Source organism: Lineus longissimus, chromosome 11 (assembly GCF_910592395.1).
Source record: "Lineus longissimus chromosome 11, tnLinLong1.2, whole genome shotgun sequence".
NCBI lineage: Eukaryota > Metazoa > Nemertea > Pilidiophora > Heteronemertea > Lineidae > Lineus > Lineus longissimus.
This window is the reverse complement of record NC_088318.1, coordinates 7609893-7632407: the sequence shown is the minus strand read 5'-3', so window position 1 is coordinate 7632407 and position 22515 is coordinate 7609893. Positions and strand designations below refer to the sequence as shown.

At 41.2% G+C, this 22515-nt stretch overlaps 2 protein-coding genes across 2 annotated transcripts in view; both read left to right on the top strand.

Annotated features, from left to right (window-relative positions):
* LOC135496013 (probable RNA polymerase II nuclear localization protein SLC7A6OS) overlaps positions 1 to 22515 on the top strand; it is a 185206-nt gene that overhangs the window by 20118 nt on the left and 142573 nt on the right. Inside the window, exon 2 of the mRNA XM_064785117.1 lies at positions 8205 to 8510. Coding sequence (XP_064641187.1) covers positions 8205 to 8510 — 306 coding nt within the window. The remainder of the gene's footprint in view (positions 1 to 8204; positions 8511 to 22515) is intronic.
* LOC135495771 (uncharacterized) lies at positions 15086 to 18171 on the top strand. The gene is made up of 3 exons (XM_064784683.1): positions 15086 to 15204; positions 15552 to 15779; positions 16110 to 18171. Exons 1-3 carry the CDS (start codon positions 15178 to 15180, stop codon positions 16359 to 16361), a joined length of 507 nt encoding a protein of 168 aa, XP_064640753.1. The 5' UTR covers positions 15086 to 15177; the 3' UTR covers positions 16362 to 18171.

The window sequence follows — 22515 nt, the reverse complement described above, 5'->3', positions numbered from 1 at the left end:
AACCTGCTTCCTGTCACGTTTTGCGACCAAAATATCGAAATGATCAGCTAGACTGATCAAATTGACCTTTTTTTGGTCTTCCAGCATCCCCCAATCAGGATCCTCCACAAAGGCTTCTAAATTGAAAGCCATCATACACTAGCACAACACAAAAATGTGACAAAATATTCAAAAATAATTCACACGAACTTCAAAAATTTACTAAGTGCAATTCAAAATCTGTGCACAGACCAAAATTGCCAGAAGACTTCAAAGCAACTCAATGATATCAGAGTCTACGCAAGAACAATATCTGCCACAAACAAGGTTAAGTACAAATTACGTACCTGTACTCAATCCAGAAGTATTAAGGTAGCAGGAAGGGTTGGGCGTTTGTGGTTTCTGAGTCTGAGGGGGTTGGTGTCTGTTGACTGTGCTTTAAGAGAGACTAGGCATGGCGCCAGTCTCTCTTAAAGCACAGTCAACAGGCATTTGGTCTCAGTATTTGGGTTTTGATTGCCATGACTGTACCCCTGTAAAAGTCAGAGGAGGAGAAGTTTGGAATGATGAAAGCATTGAAGAAGAAGAAATGTTATTATTGAGGAAAGCAAAATTTATTATGAGACTAGAAGGCAGTGTCCTGACTTGATTATTTTGAAAATGGCGGTCTGAACACATTAAATGGTGGAACATAGCATTTTATGGACTTTGAAGTGTTCCCCAGTTAAAGGGAGACTATAGGCAGCAGCTAGGTAGGCAAGATAAAGTCATACAAATTTGCCAATAGGGGTCAGTCATATCTCTAGGCATGGCGCCAGTCTCTCTTAAAGCACAGTCAACAGGCATTTGGTCTTAGTATTTGGGTAAGTACAGAATCAAGGCAGCTCAGAGAGCAATGATTGAATGATGCTGTGGACAAGTCCAAGGATACTGCATCAGTCACGACCAACTTCTCATCAGAAAGCGTCACCACCAGCATATTCAATGTTCAGTTCCAACCTGTACCAGTCCAATGCACGCCTGTCATGGTCAGCAGTGGTCAGCTTAGCGCGATATGGAACATTCTTCCGAAACTCAAGCGAGGGAAGTCTGCTCATTAGGCTATCTCGCGCACTGCTCCTTCTTGTCAAACATCGTAGTGAAATCGTGGTACAGTGGGGCGTCCTCGAGGATTGCAGCTGGTCGGACAGACGTGAGGTGGAATGTGGGCGGCTGCACTTCTTCATTGATGTGCGATGGCAGATAGCACAGTTCTTGCGTTGCATGACAGCTGAAAGTGAATGTGATATCATAGACCTGAGGCGTTTGCAATGAGACTATAGGTGAAGTAGAAGCAAGGAGTGAAATGGGCCATCTTCCAGTGACTAATATACAGAGTAAGGGCACTGGGTGTTGTTAGATTCAGCATTGAATGTATTCCTCGTACAAGCGTGAATAGTGTGAACATACAGTGAGAGGTGAGAGACCCCTATTGACTACTTCTTGTAACTTTATCTTGGATATCATATTAGTATTGAACTTCTAGCCATGGAATATGAAGAAATTGAAGTTGTAGGCATGGAATATGAAAAATTATTCAACGGTGAAAGACATTATTCCATGAGGCTTTGCCGTGATCGCAAAGGACGCGACGCGATTGGTTCACATGCTAATGAGGTACGATAATGATAATTACCTCTATAATGCTACTTGGATAGCGACTGTGTCGTTGATTGCAACAGTGGTCTATGTCAATGTGTGCCTGTAATGTCAATGAAGTATGATGAGGTGATGACGATAGTGCAATTATTAAATATTGGCAAGAGATCATACTACAACATAGGTCTTGTTTTTGACAGATGACTGTGCGACATTCCCATTGGGTCATGTTAGAGTCAGCGCTGCATGTATTCCTTGTACAAGCTTGAATAGTTGTGACGGACTTTGAGGGGTGAGAGACCCCTATCGGCTACTTCGGCTAACTTTATCTTGCCTACCTAGCTGCTAGCAATAGTGCCCCTTTATCAAGACTGCAACCCACTGTGGGGGGCTAAGAAATTACCTTTATAATCCTAGTTGGATAACCACTGTGTAGATGATTTGAAGAGTGCTCTGTGGATGTGTGCCTGTAATGTCAATGAAAGTATGATGAGGTGATGACGATAGTGGAATGACGAAATATTGGAAAGAGATCTATTCCTAGAAGAACATATCTCCTGTTTTGACTAGGTGGCGCATTTTAGAATCAGCAGTGAGCACTGTGTGTAACATGGTGGAGGCAGCGGAGATAATAACTGTGTCGAAAGTATTGTTGTAGGGCCTTCCCTAGGCCCATGGGGTTAAATTTACAATCCACGATTGAAAAGACGTAGTTTGATCGCATTCAACTATAAATCCATTGAACAGTTGTGTTCCTTTAGTCATCCGATGACTTTTTGTTGGGCCATGATCGGGGATTGTAAACTGTAAATGTATTATGGACTGGGAGACGGGGGAAACACAAGTGAAATAGAACAAAACAAGTGATTTTGGGGCTTTGGTTTAGACGCATGCCCCACATGCGCCATGCGGGATTATACGGTTCATGTGAACTTGTTGACATCTACATGATCTGGTGCTGTTATTGGTCATGGTACATGGTAGGCCTAATCATCATGGCTATATGTTTCAGGAAAAGCTCGGAGTAAAATGAACTGCCGATGAATAATGATGTTGTTCATGTTTACCATGTTTACTAGTACATAGCCATAGGGTATGCACTGGCCAGTGCACTTTCTGCACGTCGTCATGGTCATGTACGTGATACCTTGCATATTTTGTTTTTTGAATGCGCATGCTTTTTGGGCAAAATCACTTGTACCAACACTAGTGAATAATGTCTTCTTATCCCTATGACTCCATACACAGTGAGGGCATTGTCCCATTCCCATCAAATGGTAACTTATTGTACCGTATTAGGGTGGAAGTTGGGGAGCAGATACCTACCGCTGCACGCCAGTCATAATCAGCAGAGATGAGCTTAGCGCGATATGGAACATTCTTCAGAAACTCAAGCGAGGGAAGTCTGCTCATTAGCATATCTCGCGCACTGCTCCTTCTTGTCAAACATCGTAGTGAAATCGTAATGGAAAACGTCTGGCTTTGCGCCAGACGTTGAGACTAATAAGTGAAGAACTAATAGGTAAAGAACTTCTACTTGCGCGAGACTGCTCTGATAAAATTATCATTGCAGAGACTACGGTGTTGACACATATATTTTTTACAATCAAAAATGCCCTCAAAAGACGACATGGAATGATTATTTTATTGATATTTCCTACTATATACCTTCCAATTATCACTTTATACAAATAGATCGGCGTTAGTTCGCATGCTTTTCTTTCCTGGTGACACTATAAAGCAAAATAGTTGCAACCCCGTAAATGCGCTATAAGTCCAATAATAAGTGACGGTGACCCGTTATAAATGTTTCGCCAGCTTCGCTTTTTTGCCGCTACGCGGCGCGTTGGGCCCTTGCGTCAAGTGCAATTAATCGCACACAAAAGTTATCTCTCCGACTCGACTAAGAAATACCACAAGAAGAAATCAGAAACCATACACGGGTTTACAGATTTTCACAAATGGCATGCATGTAAACATCTATATAATAATACTGGAAGGGGGACGAATAAAGTCACACTTAGAGGCGTTGGATTGCCTTAAAATTTTGCATGAATTGTGGTGACACCTTACCCTGATGCAACGTCTTGGTTTTGTTCAAAAATATACTTCAGCGGAGCAGTAATGAGGGATTTTTAATCGGACACTGTCAATTCTCCTTACCACTTACAGAAGCCAAGCCATTGCTGTTAAATTATGCAGGGGCTTAATCAATTATCTGCACTCCCTCTGGGGTGAATAACATTACCTTTTGAACAGCTGGCTGTAGGGGGATGATTGGAACAGCCGGTATACCTGCTGACCTGCTGCACTCCCTCTGGGGTGAATAACATTACCTTTTGAACAGCTGGCTGTAGGGGGATGATTGGAACAGCCGGTATACCTGCTGACCTGCTGAACCCAGGTTAATGTTATTTTCAATCCACGATTTCGCGGGAAATGAAATTGTAAACAAACGCATGTGTGCAGTTCAAATGTAAACAAAAATGTATTTTTGGTACTTTGGTTGCTGGACTTGGGTTTTCCCGCAGTTAGGAGCTGGGGTCAAATTGATGGTCTATTGTTTATGGGTGCTGTTTTAGTTAGAGCTAGCCCTTGATTATGAAGGAATTTTCAAATGAAGGTGACCATGGTCTGTTTATGTGCTCACCACAGCTTTCAATACTTGATGTATCTGAAGAGGCACTCTGAACTTGGCATGGCCTTATCAAGGAGCTGCTCACGATGCTGAACTTCTAGCTTGCCTTTCGACTAAGTGCCTTGCCCGAGACATTTGGAAGCCGACATGTGAAGGCCTATCTGAGTTCTCCTTCTTCTCCGTATAAAAAGGGGCATATTGCTGACTGAGGAACGAGGCATATTGACATTGCCTCATCATCTCTATCGGACCAATTGATACACTTTTTATGCGCACATACAGCACGCCACAGCTAGGTCCGAGTCTGTGGACAAATGGTTGGTTTAATTTGCCTCTTCAATATTGCTCCTTTGATATTGCATTAGATTTTCATTGCAATTCAATCTAATCAAGATATAGCCCATTTGAACGGGTCTGTGAAGTTGGCTCCCAGTTCCCAGTTCCCAGTTCGCAGTTCCTTATTCGTACCCAAACATGGGTACGAATAAGGAACTAGGAAATGGGCTAAGCATTTCCCAGTTCCCAATTCAAATTTCTTTCAAATATTAACCCTCCACAGTCCGATAACTCAACTTGGTGGTTTTAACCCTTTCCTACCGAGCTCCCAATTCAACTATCAGTGACTTTAACCCTTTCTGACACATTTCCCAGTTCAAAATGCCAGCTCCCAATTCGTCTTAACTCATTTTAACCCTCTATAAGTCCATTTCCCGATTCAAATGCTGGCTCCCGATTCAGCTACAAGTCACTTTAACCCTTTCTGACTCCATTTCATTCATTTGCAAGTCACTTTAACCCTTTCTGACTCCATTTCCCGGTTCAAAATGCCAGCTCCTAATTCGTTTTAACTCATTTTAACCCTATATAAATCCATTTCCCTATTCAAATACTGGCTCCCGATTCAGCTACAAGTCACTTTAACCCTTTCTGAATCCATTTCATTCATTTGCAAGCCTCTTTAACCCTTTCTGACTCCATTTCCCAGTTCAAAATGCCCAGTTCCTTATTCGTCTTAACTCATTTCAACCCTCTATAAGTCCATTTCCCTATTGAAATGCTGGCTCCCGATTCAGCTGCAAGTCACGTTAACCCTTTCTGACTCCATTTCATTCATTTGCAAGTCACTTTAACCCTCTCTGACTCCATTTCCCAGTTCAAAATGCCATGGATCGAGTTTGTTTACAATATGCAGTGCCATCTTGGAAAAACCGTGACGTCACCGTGGTATCGTCCTTGATTTGCAAGTCACTTTAACCCTTTTTGACTCCATTTCCCGGTTCAAAATGCCAGCTCCTTATTCGTCTTAACTCATTTTAACCCTCTATAAGTCCATTTCCCTATTCAAATACTGGCTCCCAATTCAGCTACAAGTCACTTTTAGCCATTCTGACTCCATTTCCCAGTTCAAAATGCCAGTTCCTTATTCGCCTTAACTCCTTTTAACCCTTTATAACTCTATTTCCCGATTCAAATGCTGTCTCCCGATTTAGCTACAAGTCACTCTAACACTTTCTAAGCCCATTTCCCGGTTCAAAATGCCAGTTCCTTATTCGTCTTAACTCATGGGCCGCGTTTTGGAATTTCTCCAAAATTGGTAAACAATCGTTGAAGAGGAATCGATGATGCCGGTAAAAATTGACCAATATTACAGCCTTGCCTCTATCTTGACCTAACTTGAAAATAGTACACATGCCTACGGCCTATATAATGTATGCTATTGCGTGGCCTACTTACTGACATAGACTCCCTGTAGCCAGGTCAGAGCTATCCGTCCAATTTCAACTTAAGCTAAAAAAATTGCAATGCATCAGGTGTGGATATACCGCCTATCATGTGATGTCCAGTATAGCATGAAGCATGCTGTTTTATCTTTATCTGTTCTGTTAACACACAGACCATGCATACCTTGGCCTAGGAATCATATTACGCAATGGAAGATTAAGGGGATGTCAGCAGCAGATTAGGCTAGTTGCCCTTCGCCCTTCCTCTAGACCAAGAGGTGTTAAGTGAGAATGGGTATTCCGAGGTAACAGGCCCTGGTACTCAGCTATACGCCTTTGATGCTGTGACTAGAGGTCCCAGGGCCGGGTTATGAGCAGGGCAGTTGCAGCTGGGATGAGTCGTTGATGCCTTGGCGTGATTTACTGGGTAGTATCAAAATTATATATGGCGAGTAAACAAAGAAGCATTTTAAACCTGGAATGAATGATCAAGTTTATATGCAATATTCATTGAAGGTGTCGAAAACTCAGCACTTCGGGTTTTCTACTGGGGAGTTGCTGACTACAAATTGATGGTGAACTTGACTCTATCGTATCTTTTTTACAACTGACTTTATTTCTACAAACTATTGACTAAGTAAACAAGATTACGAATTAACAGATGTTAAGAGATGAAAGAAGGTGCTTAGACGATTAAGCTTAGCTTAATCCGCAAGGATTTCCTCAGACTTCCTGGCTCCATGCAGCTGCAGCGACTTGTCGAACTAATAACTTGATTCAGGAAATGACTTGGTTCAGGAATGCGTAATTCCTGACAGAAGGATGCGGTTAAGTATTGTTATGGTAAACAAAACTGAATGAATTTGTACAACAACTTGTACAACAATTTGTGCAACAGGTTCGTGAGAAACAACTCTTAAACAACTTGGTTATTCTAAGACTAAATTGAATCTGCTTTATTATCCACAAACATATCATATACGGGTTACAAATACGTACAGGATGAATGCAATTACTCTGATTGGTTCAGAGAAAGGGATTAAAATCAGGAATGGTAATTAAGTCGTCTCATTGACTGCAAGAGGGAGGAGCTTAGCGGCAAGCTGCAAGTGGTATAAACAAGCATGGTTACACACATAATTAGCTGGCGGCGACAGCTAGTATAATTTAATGCCAGTCAAATGCTCATAACATAGATGCACAGCACAGTGCAGTGCAGTGCAGTGCCCGTGTTTACAGTCCGCCTATGCATGGCGATACTGGACACAATGCATGTACTAATATGAGTATTACTTGCCTTCGCAAGGGTCAAGCGCGCCATGTTGAAAAAACCATTTTCCTCAAATCGGAATTTGGACGAACCGGCCTGGCGAGAACTGTTTTTCACTGTATTTCGGTTATGTCTGATTCTCGATTTGGCCACCAGGGGGCCAAAACTAAAAAAGGTAAAAAGGGCCCGCTTATTAGTGACTTGTTTTGATGATATTTTTATGGTAGGTACTCCAAGCAAGGAAACATCAAACGGGATAATTTTTAAGGTCATAGAGGTCAACTCAAATGGTGTGAATTGGCTATTGGTGCTATGGTGCTTCACATGAAAGCCGGTATTTTGGGATTTACCTATTCAAAAATCACGGTTTTTAGTGATTCGGGGCCTGGTTTGAAAATTTTAGTTTGGGTTGGCCTCAAGTGCTAGGTGCCAATCCTGCGCTAATTATTTACTTGTATTTACTAAATAAATGAGATGAGTTTATATAGAAAGAGGAGGTCACGGCCTTTCCAGTGGTGTACAGCACCATTTGGTCGTTCTTTGAAAAGCGCCTTCAACACGCATTTTGACATGGGTGTCATTTATTGAGCGAGTATCCTGACGTCACACTTTCGGCAAAACTGTTGAGAGTGAGCCTGCACTAGGTCATTACACCACAGAACTTTCAGGTCTGTCACTCAATTTGGTTCTCAAGTTATGGGGCGGAATGCCAAAAAATGAGATGGCAGCCTGTGACAGTTTTTTCCATTCGACACCTGGCCTAATCCAAAAACGTTTCTAGAAATCTATGTTGTGTGATATTACACTTAAAGGCAGTTGATAATTCTCAGTAGAAGTGGCCTGGCCTCGAACTCAATAGCTTCTTAGAATGAGACGCTCTTCCACTGTGCCACTGCACTCCCCTTATATTTTATTTCAAAACTGATTATAACCATCTATACATTTTCATTCTTTTTAGACTGTGTCAGTAGAACGAGTTATTGTTGGTGCTGTCAGGAAGAACAAACTCGAGAAGGAATACAAGCACCACCAGGTCAACATTCCAGCTAAAGTGAGGCTTGAGCAACGAATGGTTGCAAAATCAACTCGATACAAACTGACCGCACAGAAAAGAGATATCAAAGTATTGGAAAAAGACGATGGTGACAACTTAATAGCTGGTGCTGCTTCTGCAAGTGTGGTTTCTGACAAATGTGGCCAAGATGGGCAGTTCTGCATCTTTGACATTGAAGAAGATGGAGAAGATTTTTCTGTTATTTCACAGGTATGCATTTTGTTGTCATCTGGGTGGATTTTGGAGGGAAATGTTCATCTTTGTTAAACTTTCTGTTCACTTAAAGATGCATTGTGGGTAAACACCATTTTTAGCTCACCTTGGTGAGCCTATGTCGTCACATCTTGTCCATCCGTCTTTCTTGCCGGCCGTCGTCTTCGTCGTCTATATCCTGTTTCAAAAACAGTGGCACGATTCTCAACACCTTGGGCTATAGACTTGAAACTTTGTACTCGGGGACCAGCCAGGTCAGTTGACCTCTAACACTGAATTTCGGGCTGATCTGATTCTTGACTTGGTCACCCGGGGGCCAACACTGGAAACCTAAAAAGTGTGATATCGCTATGAGAGTGACATGTTTTCGATAAAATATATATGGTAGGTTTTCCTAGAAAGGATACATCACATATCATACGGGTTTTTGATAATTTTGTTAATGGGTTTAAATGGCGTAAATTGACCGTTTGAGTGTAGGTACACATGTCTTCCTTCAGCTAGTACCAGAAGTACGTATTGTTTTTGGCTCACTGTAGGGGAGTCTATGCAACACCGCAGCGTCCGTTGTCGTCGTCTGTATCCCGTTTCCAAAACAGTGATATGTTTCTTAACCGCTAGGGCTATGAACTTGAAACTTTGTAAACAGGACCCCTCAGGTCTGGTGACCTCTGACCCTGAATTTCGGTCCGATCTAATACTTTACTTGGCCACCAGGGGGCCAGAAGTAGAAACCTAAAAAGTGTGATATCTCTCTTATGAGTGACTCGTTTTCGATAAAATTTTTATGGTAGGTTCTACTAGCAAGGATATATTACATATCTACAGGTTTTTGATTTGACGTAATTTTCAAGGTCACATAGGTCAAATGGCGTAAATTAGCCATTTGAGTGTAACTATGGCTCGTTTCTTGAACCGCTGAAGCTATGAACTTGAAATTTAGTACAAATGAGTCCCTACGTCATATAACCTCTTACATCGAATTTCGGTCTGATCTGATTCTTAACTTGGCCACCAGGGGGCCAAAACTAAAAAAGGTAAAAAGTGCAATATCTTGCTACTTAGTGACTTGTTTTTTCGATGAAATTTTTATGGTTGGTATACCAAACAACATTACATGTCATACCGACTTTGGTTTGAGCAGATATCCACTACTCCCGAAATGTACAACAAAAAATTCATGATATTAATCATTAGGTTTCGCTATGAAATAAACCATTTTATCAGAAAACTGTGTTGTATTTCGTTTGATTAGGCTCTCATCTTCAAAATGAGACTGTGATCAGCCTATTCCCGCATGGCATAGCTGAGAAATGACCGTCAACCTAGGTCAAGTTTCAGCGTAAATATCCCTAAAATTTGATTTTGAAACGAACCGTGTCCCAGTATTTTAGTATCAGATTTGGCCGTTAGGTGGTATCTGACGTCATCAGGCCGACACGGCTTCGGGTGTGAATTATAGGATCACCCGATTCGCAATCTAAATGCATCAAAATGGCCAAACTCGCCCCAGTGCCGAAATTTAGGAACAAAGTCAGCGCCCAGTGTTTGTCGGGTCTGGCCAGCCCATTGACTGGACTATATTGACTTTTGAAACTTGTTTATTGTGATCAAAACACTATGAAAATATGAAAAAAAAGTCTTTGAATTTGTCTTTTAAACTGTTCTGATCTCATTTTATTGTCTGTATTGGGCTTCGTCTCCCTCCATTTCTGACATTATTATGGTCCCCACCACTCCAGGTCGGGAACATATTGAGATCACTAGATACTAGGGCATGTTTCTGTTTTCTTCTGTTTTCTTTTTCCACAGCTCTATAAATGGAGGTAGTCCAGCCAAACTGCTAAATAAACTAAAAATTCTTTACCAGTAGTCGATTGTTGTATATTCGATGCATAGAAAGACACAAAGCGATTATAAAAATTCAACTCATTTTGATGATTTTGAAGGGTTTTTTGTTCCAGTTTTTGCGTCAAAGTCTCCCAAGCAGCAACTCTGTCTTGTCAGTCATTGAAGCTCCGCCCCATCTTGATGACGTCATGTACTCCTATAACTCGAACTGGATGCGCCCGACCCGAGTATTCTCATTGCACCAGGTATCCAGCACAGGGAACTCGGCTCACGTGACGTCACTTTGCGGCCCAGTTCCGATTCATGGTCGACTGCGCGCATGCTCACATCTAGCGATATGCAAATTTTTACTTGAAGTGAAAGACGAAGAGTGCGCGATAGGTAAGTTGAGATTGAATTCCTCCGAAAATGAGAAGCTATCCGTATGGTTTATGAGTCCTCGGTGAAGGGTTGGGAACAGTCATTAATGTAACATCGAACTCAGTGTATGGAAGTACTTATTCTTGTCGCCCGAGGCTCGAGTTGCCGAAGGCCACGTGCGTGCCTGTATAGCTGCCATTTTTGGACACGAAGCATGGTAGCAGTGCTCCGATCCGGTCATGCCGCCGGTGAGCTGTCAGTGACAGTGTGTGTTTTGATAGAAGTAGGCTACGCGACGCGACCATGTCATAAAATGTGGAAATGAAGAGTGCTATAAATAGCCTGGTTAGTCTTAAATGATTATCGGTGATCCATCTGAAATAGTTGTGGTGGTGTTTGAACGTTTATTGAGCGTGTCATTTTGAGAAAAGAAGCGGTGCGAGTTTGTCCGGAAATAGATCATCCGACAACAGAATAGACAATTTGCGAAAATGAATTCTGCCATTTTGAAACGCCCCTTTGCACAGGCAACGTAAGTTAATACCATGTCAAAAAAGTAAAGAAATACAAACTTGTTCAAGCAATGTGTTTTGCAAGTAGGCCTATGGGTGATATGTGGGAGGGCATACTCACAAAATAGACTTGGGCCAGGCTTGCTCATTGATTTCCTGTTATTGATAGATTTCATTTTTTTCCAGTCTCTTCATCATTCATTCAACCATTGCCTGTTCAGAGTTTGCTGCCACCGGCCTGATTCATAGAAGTCATTCAATATTATAAGGTATGTATTATATGTATCAAAAGGGAGGTGATTGATTGATTGATTGATGATACAAAGCTACACGTGCCGCAGTTAAATGAACATGAATCCCAGACCGTAAATCATCCGACTAACAGAATAGACGGAACACTACTACATAATGCTTAAGTAAATTTCACAAAACAAGTGCACTTCAACCCCTACACTAGATTGGATGTGATGTCAGCGTTGTCCTCAACCACATTGTCATCTGGGGACAAACACCTTCATGCACTCAACCTGGTTGTCTGACTCTGCTAGCCCTCGTCATGCATTATATGCTGCCTTGGTGCTTCCTCTTTGAAATCTGCTGATACTTCCATTTCATTAATTTCCTCTTGGCTCTTGCTCATTGACTTGACTTTTTTTTCAAGTCTCTCCATCATTCGTTCAACCATTGCCTGTTCAGAGTTTGCTGCTAGCGGCCTGATTTACAGAAGTCATTCACTATAAGGTATGTATTGCTTGAGTGCAACTAGAGAAGACATGTCTCATGGGTAGGCAAAAAAAAAATCGCCTTTCAACAACTTAAATGCCAGTTATGTTATGACACCGTCGAATTTGCAATGTTGCGTAAATGTGTGAGTACGACGGAGACGTGCTAGATTTTTATGATCAGGGGACACGTGTGATTCATTATTCTGAATTTCAGCGTTGTTCCTCCAAGTGTAATTGATACCCTTTTTTTACCCTTACCGCGGTCCTTCTTGATAAAAAATGCCAAGGTTTATCTTTTCTTGGGTTACATATTTATCATCAGTGTTATCATGGGATTCATTGGTGTAAATTTCAGATGTGTTCTTAAAACTGTAATTGTGACCCTTTTTGTCCCTTAAGGACCCTTCTTGTCTAAAACTGCCAGTACATTTATTTTCTTGTGTTACATTTTTGTAATCAGTGATAAAGTGGGAATAATTTGTGTGAGTTGCAGACTTGTTCTCAAAAGTGTAATTGATACCCTTTTGGGCCCTTATTGAGGGCCTTCTTGGGTACCCATCGCCCGTGATTTTTTTTTCTTGTGTGACATTTTATCATTCAGTGGTCAAAGTAGATGTTTAAAAAGACATTTCAGGTTTTGTTCTCCAAAGTGTAATTGAACATGCTTTTTGGGGGGTATTAAAGGGTTTACACAACCTTCAGACCAGGAATGTGACATGCAAGAAATCGTTTTTATACCATCACCAAACACTCTCAATGTAATAAGAACATCAAACCTTTCGTTCTCAATAGTGTAATTGAAACTGAGCTGGCTCTCTAACTAATGAGAAAGCTGCAGTCAAACTACCTGGATCTAATGTGCCAGAAAGAGTCATGACCATTGTTGAAACAAACAGACGACAGTTTGAGTTGGCAGCAGCATCAATAGAGCTAGCAATGGACCAGCTTCAGGAAAATCGAGTGCTTGAGGATGTATGGGCACAGATTCCACCATCAACTGAAAATGAACGTATTGAAACCAACGCTGAAAATGATGAAGCATCTCTGGATGAGGTCCTAGAAAATGAGAATATACAAGAACTTTCTAATGCGGCACCTGAAACTGGTACCCTTGGTGCAATTGGTATAGAAACTTCTGCACAACATGAGACACCACAGCAGATGAAAGGCATACTACAATCCCTCAATGAGAAGCAAACTACAGTCTTCAACGCTGTCAGACAATGGTGTCTGCTTAAAAAACAAGGTGCAAATCCTGAAGCCTTGAGAATATTTGTGTCTGGTTCAGCAGGAGTTGGAAAAAGTCATCTGATCAAAGCAATTTATTATGAAGCAAACAAGCTACTTCAGTATGTTGCAGACAACCGTGCTTCTAACTGCATCAACTGGTTTAGCTGCCCACAACATCAATAGAAAAACTCTGAATAGTGCACTCTCCATTCCAAACAAATGTCCCATACCTGTGAAAGGTCTAGGAGAAACTACAATGAACACCCTGAGAGCATCTCTGTACAATCTACAGGTGATAATCATTGATGAAATTTCAATGGTTGACTGGAAGATGTTGTACTATGTTGATTCGAGACTGAAGCAAATCACTGGCAACAAAACTGAACTATTTGGAGGTCTTGCAGTACTTGCATTTGGCGATTTCTTTCAGCTTCCACCTGTCAGAGCAGAACGCCTGGTCACCATTAACAAAGCCGACACATGCAACCTCTGGACATCTGAATTCAGACTGATTGAACTCACTGCGACCATGAGACAACGTGATGAGGCCCACTTTGCCCATCTGCTCAATCGCATAAGAACCAGGGAAAAGACAACACCACTTCATGAAGCAGATGAAATCCTTCTCAAGTCACGTGTCATTAATTGCACACCTTCCGACCCTGATTATCCTTCAGAAGCACTTCATGTTTATTCCACCAAAAAGGAAGTTCATGCTGACAATCTCAGCAAACTATACCAGCAATGTACTGTGTCTGTCTGAAACATGGCTTACAAATGACCACACAAGCCAACTTCAGTTGCCAGGATTTCTTCTTTACAGTAGTAACAGATCAGCATCATACACTCCAGAATCACGATTCTTCCAAAAGCAACAAGGTGGTGTAGCTGTCTATGTAAGACAAAATTGCCACTCTCAACAGGTCCAACTTGGCATCACAAATCTAGAATATGTTGCTATTCAACTTAAATCCAACTACACTTCTATCCTTGTCATTGTGGTGTACAGACCACCATCATATCACACCTTGCCATTCTGTGATGTCTTGGAGAAAGCTCTTTCAGCTGCTGCAACCATCCCAGTTGATCATCTCCTAATCACAGGATACTTCAATGAGGACTTTCTCAAACACAACACACCAATCAACTCCCTCCTCTTGTCAAAAGGATTTGAACAACTCATTACAAATTCAACTACAATAGACGGAACACTTATTGATCATATTTATGTCAGATCGTCAGCTACCACTCATCCATTAGACTCCGGAGTTCTCTCCACCTACTACAACTATCATGACCCTGTCTATTGTATACTGTAAACACAAATTCTCTTGCAGATCTGCTTCTATTTTATTTGCATTTCAGTGTGACACAACAACTTTCTATAGCCTAACAAGTCTTAACTGCACCAAAATCTCTATCCTTGTGAGATGATCAATGACACTTCTCACACTACAACAATTCACATTTCAGGACATGTATCAGTCAGTCAGCAACAACGACATGTGTCAGTCAGCCAGCAACAACACCACACTAAAAGTTGTTCAATTAAACTTTCAATTAAATTTCCCTCCTTTTTATCATTTCAGACAATGCTCAGTAAAGCACTTAAAATAAACGGATTGGTCACAAGCCCAATCACAGTCAAGATCCTCAAGATATCGGAAAAAAGGACTTTCACAAACGACCGTAACCATTTAGTCGAAATGTGGTACGTTGCCATCGCGGATCGTTCAACACCATGTCGTCTCTCAGTTTGTGATACAAGTCTCCTCAACAAGCTGACCATCAACTCAACAGTTATGATTAAAAATGCACTTTCCAAGATGACCTACCTCACCACAAACACTCAAACCTCAGTGTACAAAACTGCAAACCTAGAAATTCCTAAAGACATTCAGAAAGCAGCGGAAGAACTGATCACTCCAACAGAGGCACCCGTTCAATCCATTTCAAAAGCAAAAGCATCCCCGAAAAAAATCCTGAATGTCTATCAGTGGCACTATCACTCAGGTAAGTCTTGCCTTTCTCAAATTCACCCCCTCAACCCTTTACACTCCACAGAAGCCAAGCCAAACCTCACGCAAAACCTCTGCAATGCCATCTCATTGGCAATTAAAAAGCAAACAATCTTCAGCTGTTCTGAGGTTACCACATCTTTACTTCTACCATTTGTCTGTGTCTAGCAATCACGGCTCCTACTTTTTCAAAAATGGGCCAGGTGCGCCTATAACATACTGCCTAAAAAGTCCCAAGCCGAAAAACATGAAAGACTTGACTTCACAAAAGTATTAGTCAAGGAATGCTGTTCACACCATTTCACTGTGGTAGCATGTTCACATATCATTTTGCCATTACAGGAAAATGAACCCCGCACAGTAATCATCCGCAAAAAAAACCAACCTGCTACAGTGAAGGATATCACAGTTTCTGATGACACAGACCATGTCAAAGTTACCCTTTGGAAGGAGGCAGCAAAATCACCCATAAAGACAGGAGACTTCGTGAAGATAACCAATGTCTACAAGCCTGAATCATCATATGGCAGTGAACCTGGCCTCGGTACAACAGAGAGTACAATCATAACGGTAAGAACTCTCATGCAGCTTCATCCCACAATCCATCCACTATACAAAGCACAAGATCCGTGGCAGAATCAAAATACTGGTAACAAGCAATCTCGCTCAAAAAAGCTGATCTTATTCTACAAAGCTTGGCCATGAACTTCAGTACCAATGACCTGAATAATTCCATCATTACAACCAACCCATTGTCTTTCTTAAATATTGTATTCAGAATGATTCTTGCCTGAATCATCCCCAGGATGAGTTGGCATGACATGAAGCCAATCCAGAATGTTCACTGCATTTCAACTCAATCCAGTTTAACCAAATAACTTCTAACTGTCTTTCTTCCAGAAAATAGAGAAACCAGCCAAAACTGAAGAAATTGAATTCATCGCCATCAGCACAGATAACACCGATACAGTGGTTTTAGTGGCAAACGATATGGAGGAATACAGAGTCTCCAAAGATGTCCTAGTGCAGACAGTGTTGCAGGCGGAGGATGACATAGATGACATAGAAGATGCAATGATTACCCTACTTCCTATCCATCTGGAAATAACACACGCTGACCATCACATCCAAGTTATCACACCAGTTATTTAGTCCATTCATTATAGACTTTCTATATCTTAAAGGGCACTTGGTATACTGGTAATTCTAGGCCAAATATGTCTTTTTCCTAAATTTCTTAACATGTTGATATAATGGTAGGCCTACATGTGGCAATTTGCTTACCTTTGTATAAGGGATAATAAATATAAAATAAATAAATAAATATAGAATTTGTAAAGCGCCTTTCCAGGTCACCCTGCTCAAAGCGCTACCTCCTCTATTTTTTGAAGTGAAGATTGAACAAGTGTGTTTTAAGAAGGGATTTGAATTGGATGAGGGTCTCAGCAGATGTAATTGCTTTGGGGAGTCGATTTCACAGATAAGGGGCAGCCAATGTAACAAGAGTTGTTTCTGCTAACTCCAGAAAGGGTAAATTGAGTTTTTATACTTGTCTGTGTTGCTGAGTGTTTGTTATATTGATTTCGAGATACAACTTAAGTAGTTCTAGGCCAAAAAGGCCGTTCTCCACAATTTCTTGGCATGTTGACATAGTACATGTGGCAGCTTGCATTTATACCTTTGTTTAAGCAATTTAGTGTAACTAGAGGTCTTGCTTTTGACAGTGTAACTCCAAATGATGGATAATTTGAATTTTGTTTCTGTTGCTGAGTGCTTGTTGAATTGATTGCGAGATACAACTTAAGTAGTTCTAGGCCGAAAAGGCCTTTCTCCACAATTTCTTGGCATGTTGTTGACATGGTTCATGTGGCAGCTTGCATAACTCCAGAATGGGTAATTTGAGCTTTTAGACTTTGTCCGTGTTGTAGAGTAATTGTTGTATTGATTTTGAGCTACAACTTCTTCGAATTCTAGGCCAAATTGGCCTTTATTTTTTGGCAGGTTCAATTCATACAATAGGCAATTTGCATGTAAACCTTTGTTTAGGCAATAGAGTAACAGGAGCAGTTACTTTTTACAGACTTGCTCCAGAAAGGGAATTCGAGTATGTAGTCATTCTCTGTGTTGCAGTGCACTTGTTATATTGATTTGGACCTACAACCTTTTATAATTCTACGCTGAATTAGGTCGTATTGACGTGTTCACTTAGAACAAGTGGCACTTTGCACTGTATAGGCAATATGTGACCCGTCACAGCAAAACCAGGCGCATGTCGCACAGAAGATGATCCTAAATGACACCAGGAGATAATGGAAGAAATAGGTGTGCTCGTATTTCACAAAAGGCAGACAATAGAGAAATGAACAAACAGTCCGTCTCAACCTGCCAAGCTCAGAGCGACATGCGCCTGATTTTGCTGTGACGGTTCACATATAGTAACAAGAATTGTCCCTGACAGACTTAGCAAAATATTATGAACACATCAGAGATTTGCAGAATCTTCGGATTTCAGTTTTTTAACTCACCTCTTAGCAGAGGTGAGCTTATCCCATACCGTGGCGTCCGTCGTCGTCGTCTGTCGTCGTCCGTCGTCCGTTAGCAGGGCACGTTTCGTAACTGTTAGAGCTATTGAGTTGAAACTTGGTACACATGTACCCTTATGTAATGACACCTTGGAGACTAAGTTTCGGTCCGATTCGTTTCATGGTTTGGTCACCAGGGGGCCAAACGTTAAAAGTGAAAATATGCAATATCTCCCTTAATAGTAGTCGGGAAATTTTGAAAAAAATATGGTAGGTACTTCTAGCAAAGGTGCATCATATATCCTCCGGGTTTTTGATTTGACCTCCTTTTCAAGGTCACAGAGGTCAAATGGTGTAAATTGGCCGTTAGGATGTAACGATGGCACGTTTCTAAACTACAATGACTATTGATACCAAATTTGGTACACATTTACCCCTTAGTCCGGTGATCTCAGGGACTGAAGTTTGGTCCAATATGATTCACCACTTGACCACCAGGGGGCAAAATCCAAAAACCTTAAAAATGCGATTATTCCTTAACTTCTTGCCCGATTGCCACCAATTTGATATCATGGGTACATCTAACCACCATACAGTATATGTCACATAGGTTTGTAATTTGACCTTCTTGTCAAGGTCACAGAGGTCAAATGGCGTAAATTCGCCGTCAGGCCGTAACTATGGCACGTTTCTTAACAGCAATGACTATTGATCACAAATTAAGTACACATGTACCCCTTGGTCAGGTGATCTTAGGTACCGAAGTTTGGTGCAATCTGATTTGCCGTTTGGCCTCCAGGGAGGGGGCCAAATTCTTCAAAATGCCATTATTCCTAGCAATGACTTGCCCGATTGGCACCAATTTTATATCATAGGTACATCTAATTCTAACAACCATTCAATGTGTCACCCGGGTCTTCTTTGATTTGACCTACTTTTCAAGGTCACAGAGGTCGAATGTACTGTAAATTGGCCATTTTGGGGAAATTGTAATTGCTTGGACCTACATCAAACCTAACACTACATGACACAATACCATGCTCTTTATCCATCTTTCCTCCACATGAGGTGAGCACAATGGCCCTGGCCATTTCATTTAACCCTAAAGTGGGTGACCTCTGGGTTCGTGTTCATACAGAACTTAGAAGTCTGTTAATCTGTAATCCTTTGCTTCTAGTGGACTATGGGCCCAGTTATATTTTTTAAAAAAAGATTTTATAGTCTGAGATATGACTGCTGTTGCAATTCTAATTTTGTTCAGCTTTCTAATTGTTGACATCGTGTAAAGTTTCATGAAAGATGTCATTTATTTTTTTATCCAGATTTTGATAATAAAACCTCAAATAAATGTACACTTGTCTTGTGCTGTTTTCGGATTTTAAGTACATGTACATGTACAGATATTTCCATTATTTCAATAAATCCATACCCGACTCAGTCCTGAAATAATGCAAAGGGCAACCCTCACACTTCAGACACGGACAGCTTTCGCAACCTGACCCTTTCTGTCCCCAGCTTTAGACTGGCCTACTCATCTTGCACATTCAAATTCTTCTACTTAACAGTTATTTAGCTTCTGGTCTCTGGACAAGTAGTATTATTTTAATACATATCAATATCACCTGATGACAAGCAGCAAAAAATATGAGAATATTTATGCAAAAAATATCAGTAAAACTCTTAGCCAAAACGCCCTGCTGCAAGACGGAACAGACATGCAGACTGATAGCTGTTTCTTACTTTCAGCTCTACTAAAAACAAGGACCACTGAGACTTCCTAAGGCTTCCTGAAAACCTTACTGGTCCAGTGGCCTTAACACTTGGGAGAAGCTCTCCAAAGTGAAATCACAATGTCTTCAATCCCAATCCTTCATACTCGCACCACAACTACGACCTCACTCCATATTTTGGGGACCATCAAATTTGCTGCCAAGCAAATTTCATATTTCTAGTTGAAACTTGATGTGACAGGTGACATCTCGCCCCCTGGTTGTACTCCGTGCCAGGTTGTGACTGGTGCTATCTTGCCGCCCCTGGCTGTATCCAACATGTATGCTAGAGGCGGTGACTGGTACCATCTCGTAAGTTGTGACAGGTGCCATCTTGCTGTTCCCCGTGTCAGGTTGTGGCAGGTGCCACTTTTCCTCCCATGGCTGTACCCGTAACAGGTGCCATCTCGCCTCCCCTGGCTGTACCCCATGCCAGGTTGTGACTGGTGCTGTCTTGCTTCAGGGGTGACAGGTGCCATCTCACCTCCCCTGGCTATACCGCAACAGGTCATCTATTGAAAAGTGATTGATGCACTTTCGGGAAAACCTGATGTGGCAATTTCCATGTATACCACATTTATCACGAAATGGTCATTCCAGAGGAGAATTCACTTTGAAAAAGCAGATATTATCCGAGAAAAGGAGGAATCGCCTGCGAGAATTCCAAATTCTCCTCTCTCAGGGCTAAAGGTTTTGCCAAAAGCACTGTACTGAGAAGGCTTCTTCATCTTTCTCCATTTTGCACTCAACCAGGCCTTAGTGGTTTGGTCAAGGGTCAGTAATTCTAGAACTTGAGGGTTATCAAGATGCCACTTGCATTTTGTTTGCCCTTTCTCCTACAGCAAGGGTTTTTAGCCTAGTTCCCTTCATACCTTCACACAATGAGGGAATGAGGAGGTCCAAACTAATAAAATGTTAGCGCCTGCTATATGAAGGCATATGGTTTTGGCCAGTCCATTTGGGTCGACTGAAGGTAGAAATAATTATAGCATTCACAAGGAACAGATGAAATACACTTATGTACATTATTTTGTATGTTCATTTTTTTCCCCTATTACCTAATTTACCCAATTATGAGAACCATACATGTAATGTACAATTATCACGAATTTTCAAGAAAATTCCATGTCAAATACAAATTGATACATACAAGTACAAGTACCAGTAGCATAACCATAGTAAACTAAATATCCAGCAGCATGTCAACTCGCGCCTAGAGACGTTTAGAAAATACTACACAACAAAAGGGTGGTCGACCAGAAAACAAATGTGCACTTTCATATTCTTCCATGGAAATATACAGTTTTTCTTTTAATGGATGTGTCTCGAGTGTTGTAACTTTATCTGGTGGCAAGATGGATCATGGAAACCAGTTTCGTGGCCAGGAGGGGGTCCAAATCATTGAGCTACACTTTGCTACAAAATCCCATGTTCTTGTTCAAAGACAATTCTGGTGATAATACCAAGGTAGAAAAATTCTGTGCTGCAATAACATAGGAGGCATTTTAGAGATGTTTAGTGTCACTGGTTGTGTGACAAACAACAGCGAATGCCACAGTGGTGCACCTTTGGCTGCTGGGACACTGGCTCATGTTCAGAATGTACAGACTCACTTGGAACATCAAGGCTCGTGATAAGGGGTTGGCGTAGAATAGTTAATGTGTCCCGTACCTAACTTTCGTCACATCCAAGTTTTGTACAGGACAGTGCATTCATATTATGCCTGGTACATGTCCAATGAATATCACTGGCGTGGATATTTTTAATATTTTTTCTCTGTCTTATATAATTTATCAGAAAAGCAAAACATCTTCGTCTAAACAGCAAATGTGCAGAATCTTATAGGGGTTATGTACGGGACATGGTAAAATACCAGTAAAAACTACTTGTTAGCACAGCTGACAAAGTCAGCAAAGCTGGTAATATTACTAAGGGAATGGTGTATGTCCTTCCTTCCGTGTCACTTTTGGGCATTTTGTAACCGCAAGGCCTAGGCACTTTGTTGACGCTGATACGTTAGGCGTAACCCAAGATGAACTCAGAAACCAAAAATCAGCGCGATCCGACCTACATTAAGCGAATGAGGTCATCGGGAAGTTTAAACTTCATTCCTTTATACCTCGGTCCACAGAGGAAATATTGTTTTCACATCTGGCTGAATATTTTTTATAACTTTTCATTTTTACTTGTAATGGAATTAGTTTACAGGCACTACAGGCACATTTAACTGAATTTTTGACAATTCAAAAGCCCGGGCTATGACGTATAGTTGCGCAGTTGTATTCTGCGCATGGAATTGGCCAAGGAACCAGGCTATATTTCAGCATACCCACTGTGAGAGTGACCAGTCTAAAGATGGAAGATTGATTTTGCAACACGGTAACCAATTTTCTGCTAAAAAGAAGTCAAGTAGGCGATATTATCACTAGTTCCTTTCAGTGGGTAGTCATAAGGTCTTTAGGGACTACTTTCAGAAATTAGTTATTGAAAATTTGGCCACAATTCTTTGAAAACGATATTAGAAGGGCACGCTCTGTTCGTGAATTATTTTGAAGTGGAGAATTCCCGCAGTATGTGCAGTGAATCGGCATGATTCTGTTTACATTTTAGTTTTTAGTACTACGATTCTTACATGAGTAAAAAGTAGACATTCCAAGCAACACATAATGTTACTCCCATAAAAATTGATTCAAAATTGACGGAGCTACGGCATTCTGTTCGGCAATTGGCAGCGCTGATAAAATACATTGCATGCTAATGCATGCCAAATGGCACACTTTAAAAAGCGCTCATTGGACAACGTAGGGATCACTAGAAATGACGTCATCGCTGGTCTAAATAAAAAATAGATGGGTTCCCGATCGACTCACCAGGGATACGCAGTAGAGCACAGTGTCATGAAAAACGACCCTTCCAATCACCTGCAGGACAGGTCAATTTCTGTCAATAAAACTAATTTTGTTGACTCCTGTAATTTCTACCTTATTAAAAAAAAAGACAGTGGTGTTAGTCCTA

Excerpts from the sequence above, each read along its gene's own strand:
- LOC135495771 (XM_064784683.1), top strand. The coding sequence starts at position 15,178 with ATGTCTATCAGTGGCACTATCACTCAG. Across the intron at positions 15,205-15,551 it reads TCAGTGGCACTATCACTCAG|GAAAATGAACCCCGCACAGT; the intron begins GTAAGTCTTGCC and ends TTGCCATTACAG. Across the intron at positions 15,780-16,109 it reads CAGAGAGTACAATCATAACG|AAAATAGAGAAACCAGCCAA; the intron begins GTAAGAACTCTC and ends TCTTTCTTCCAG.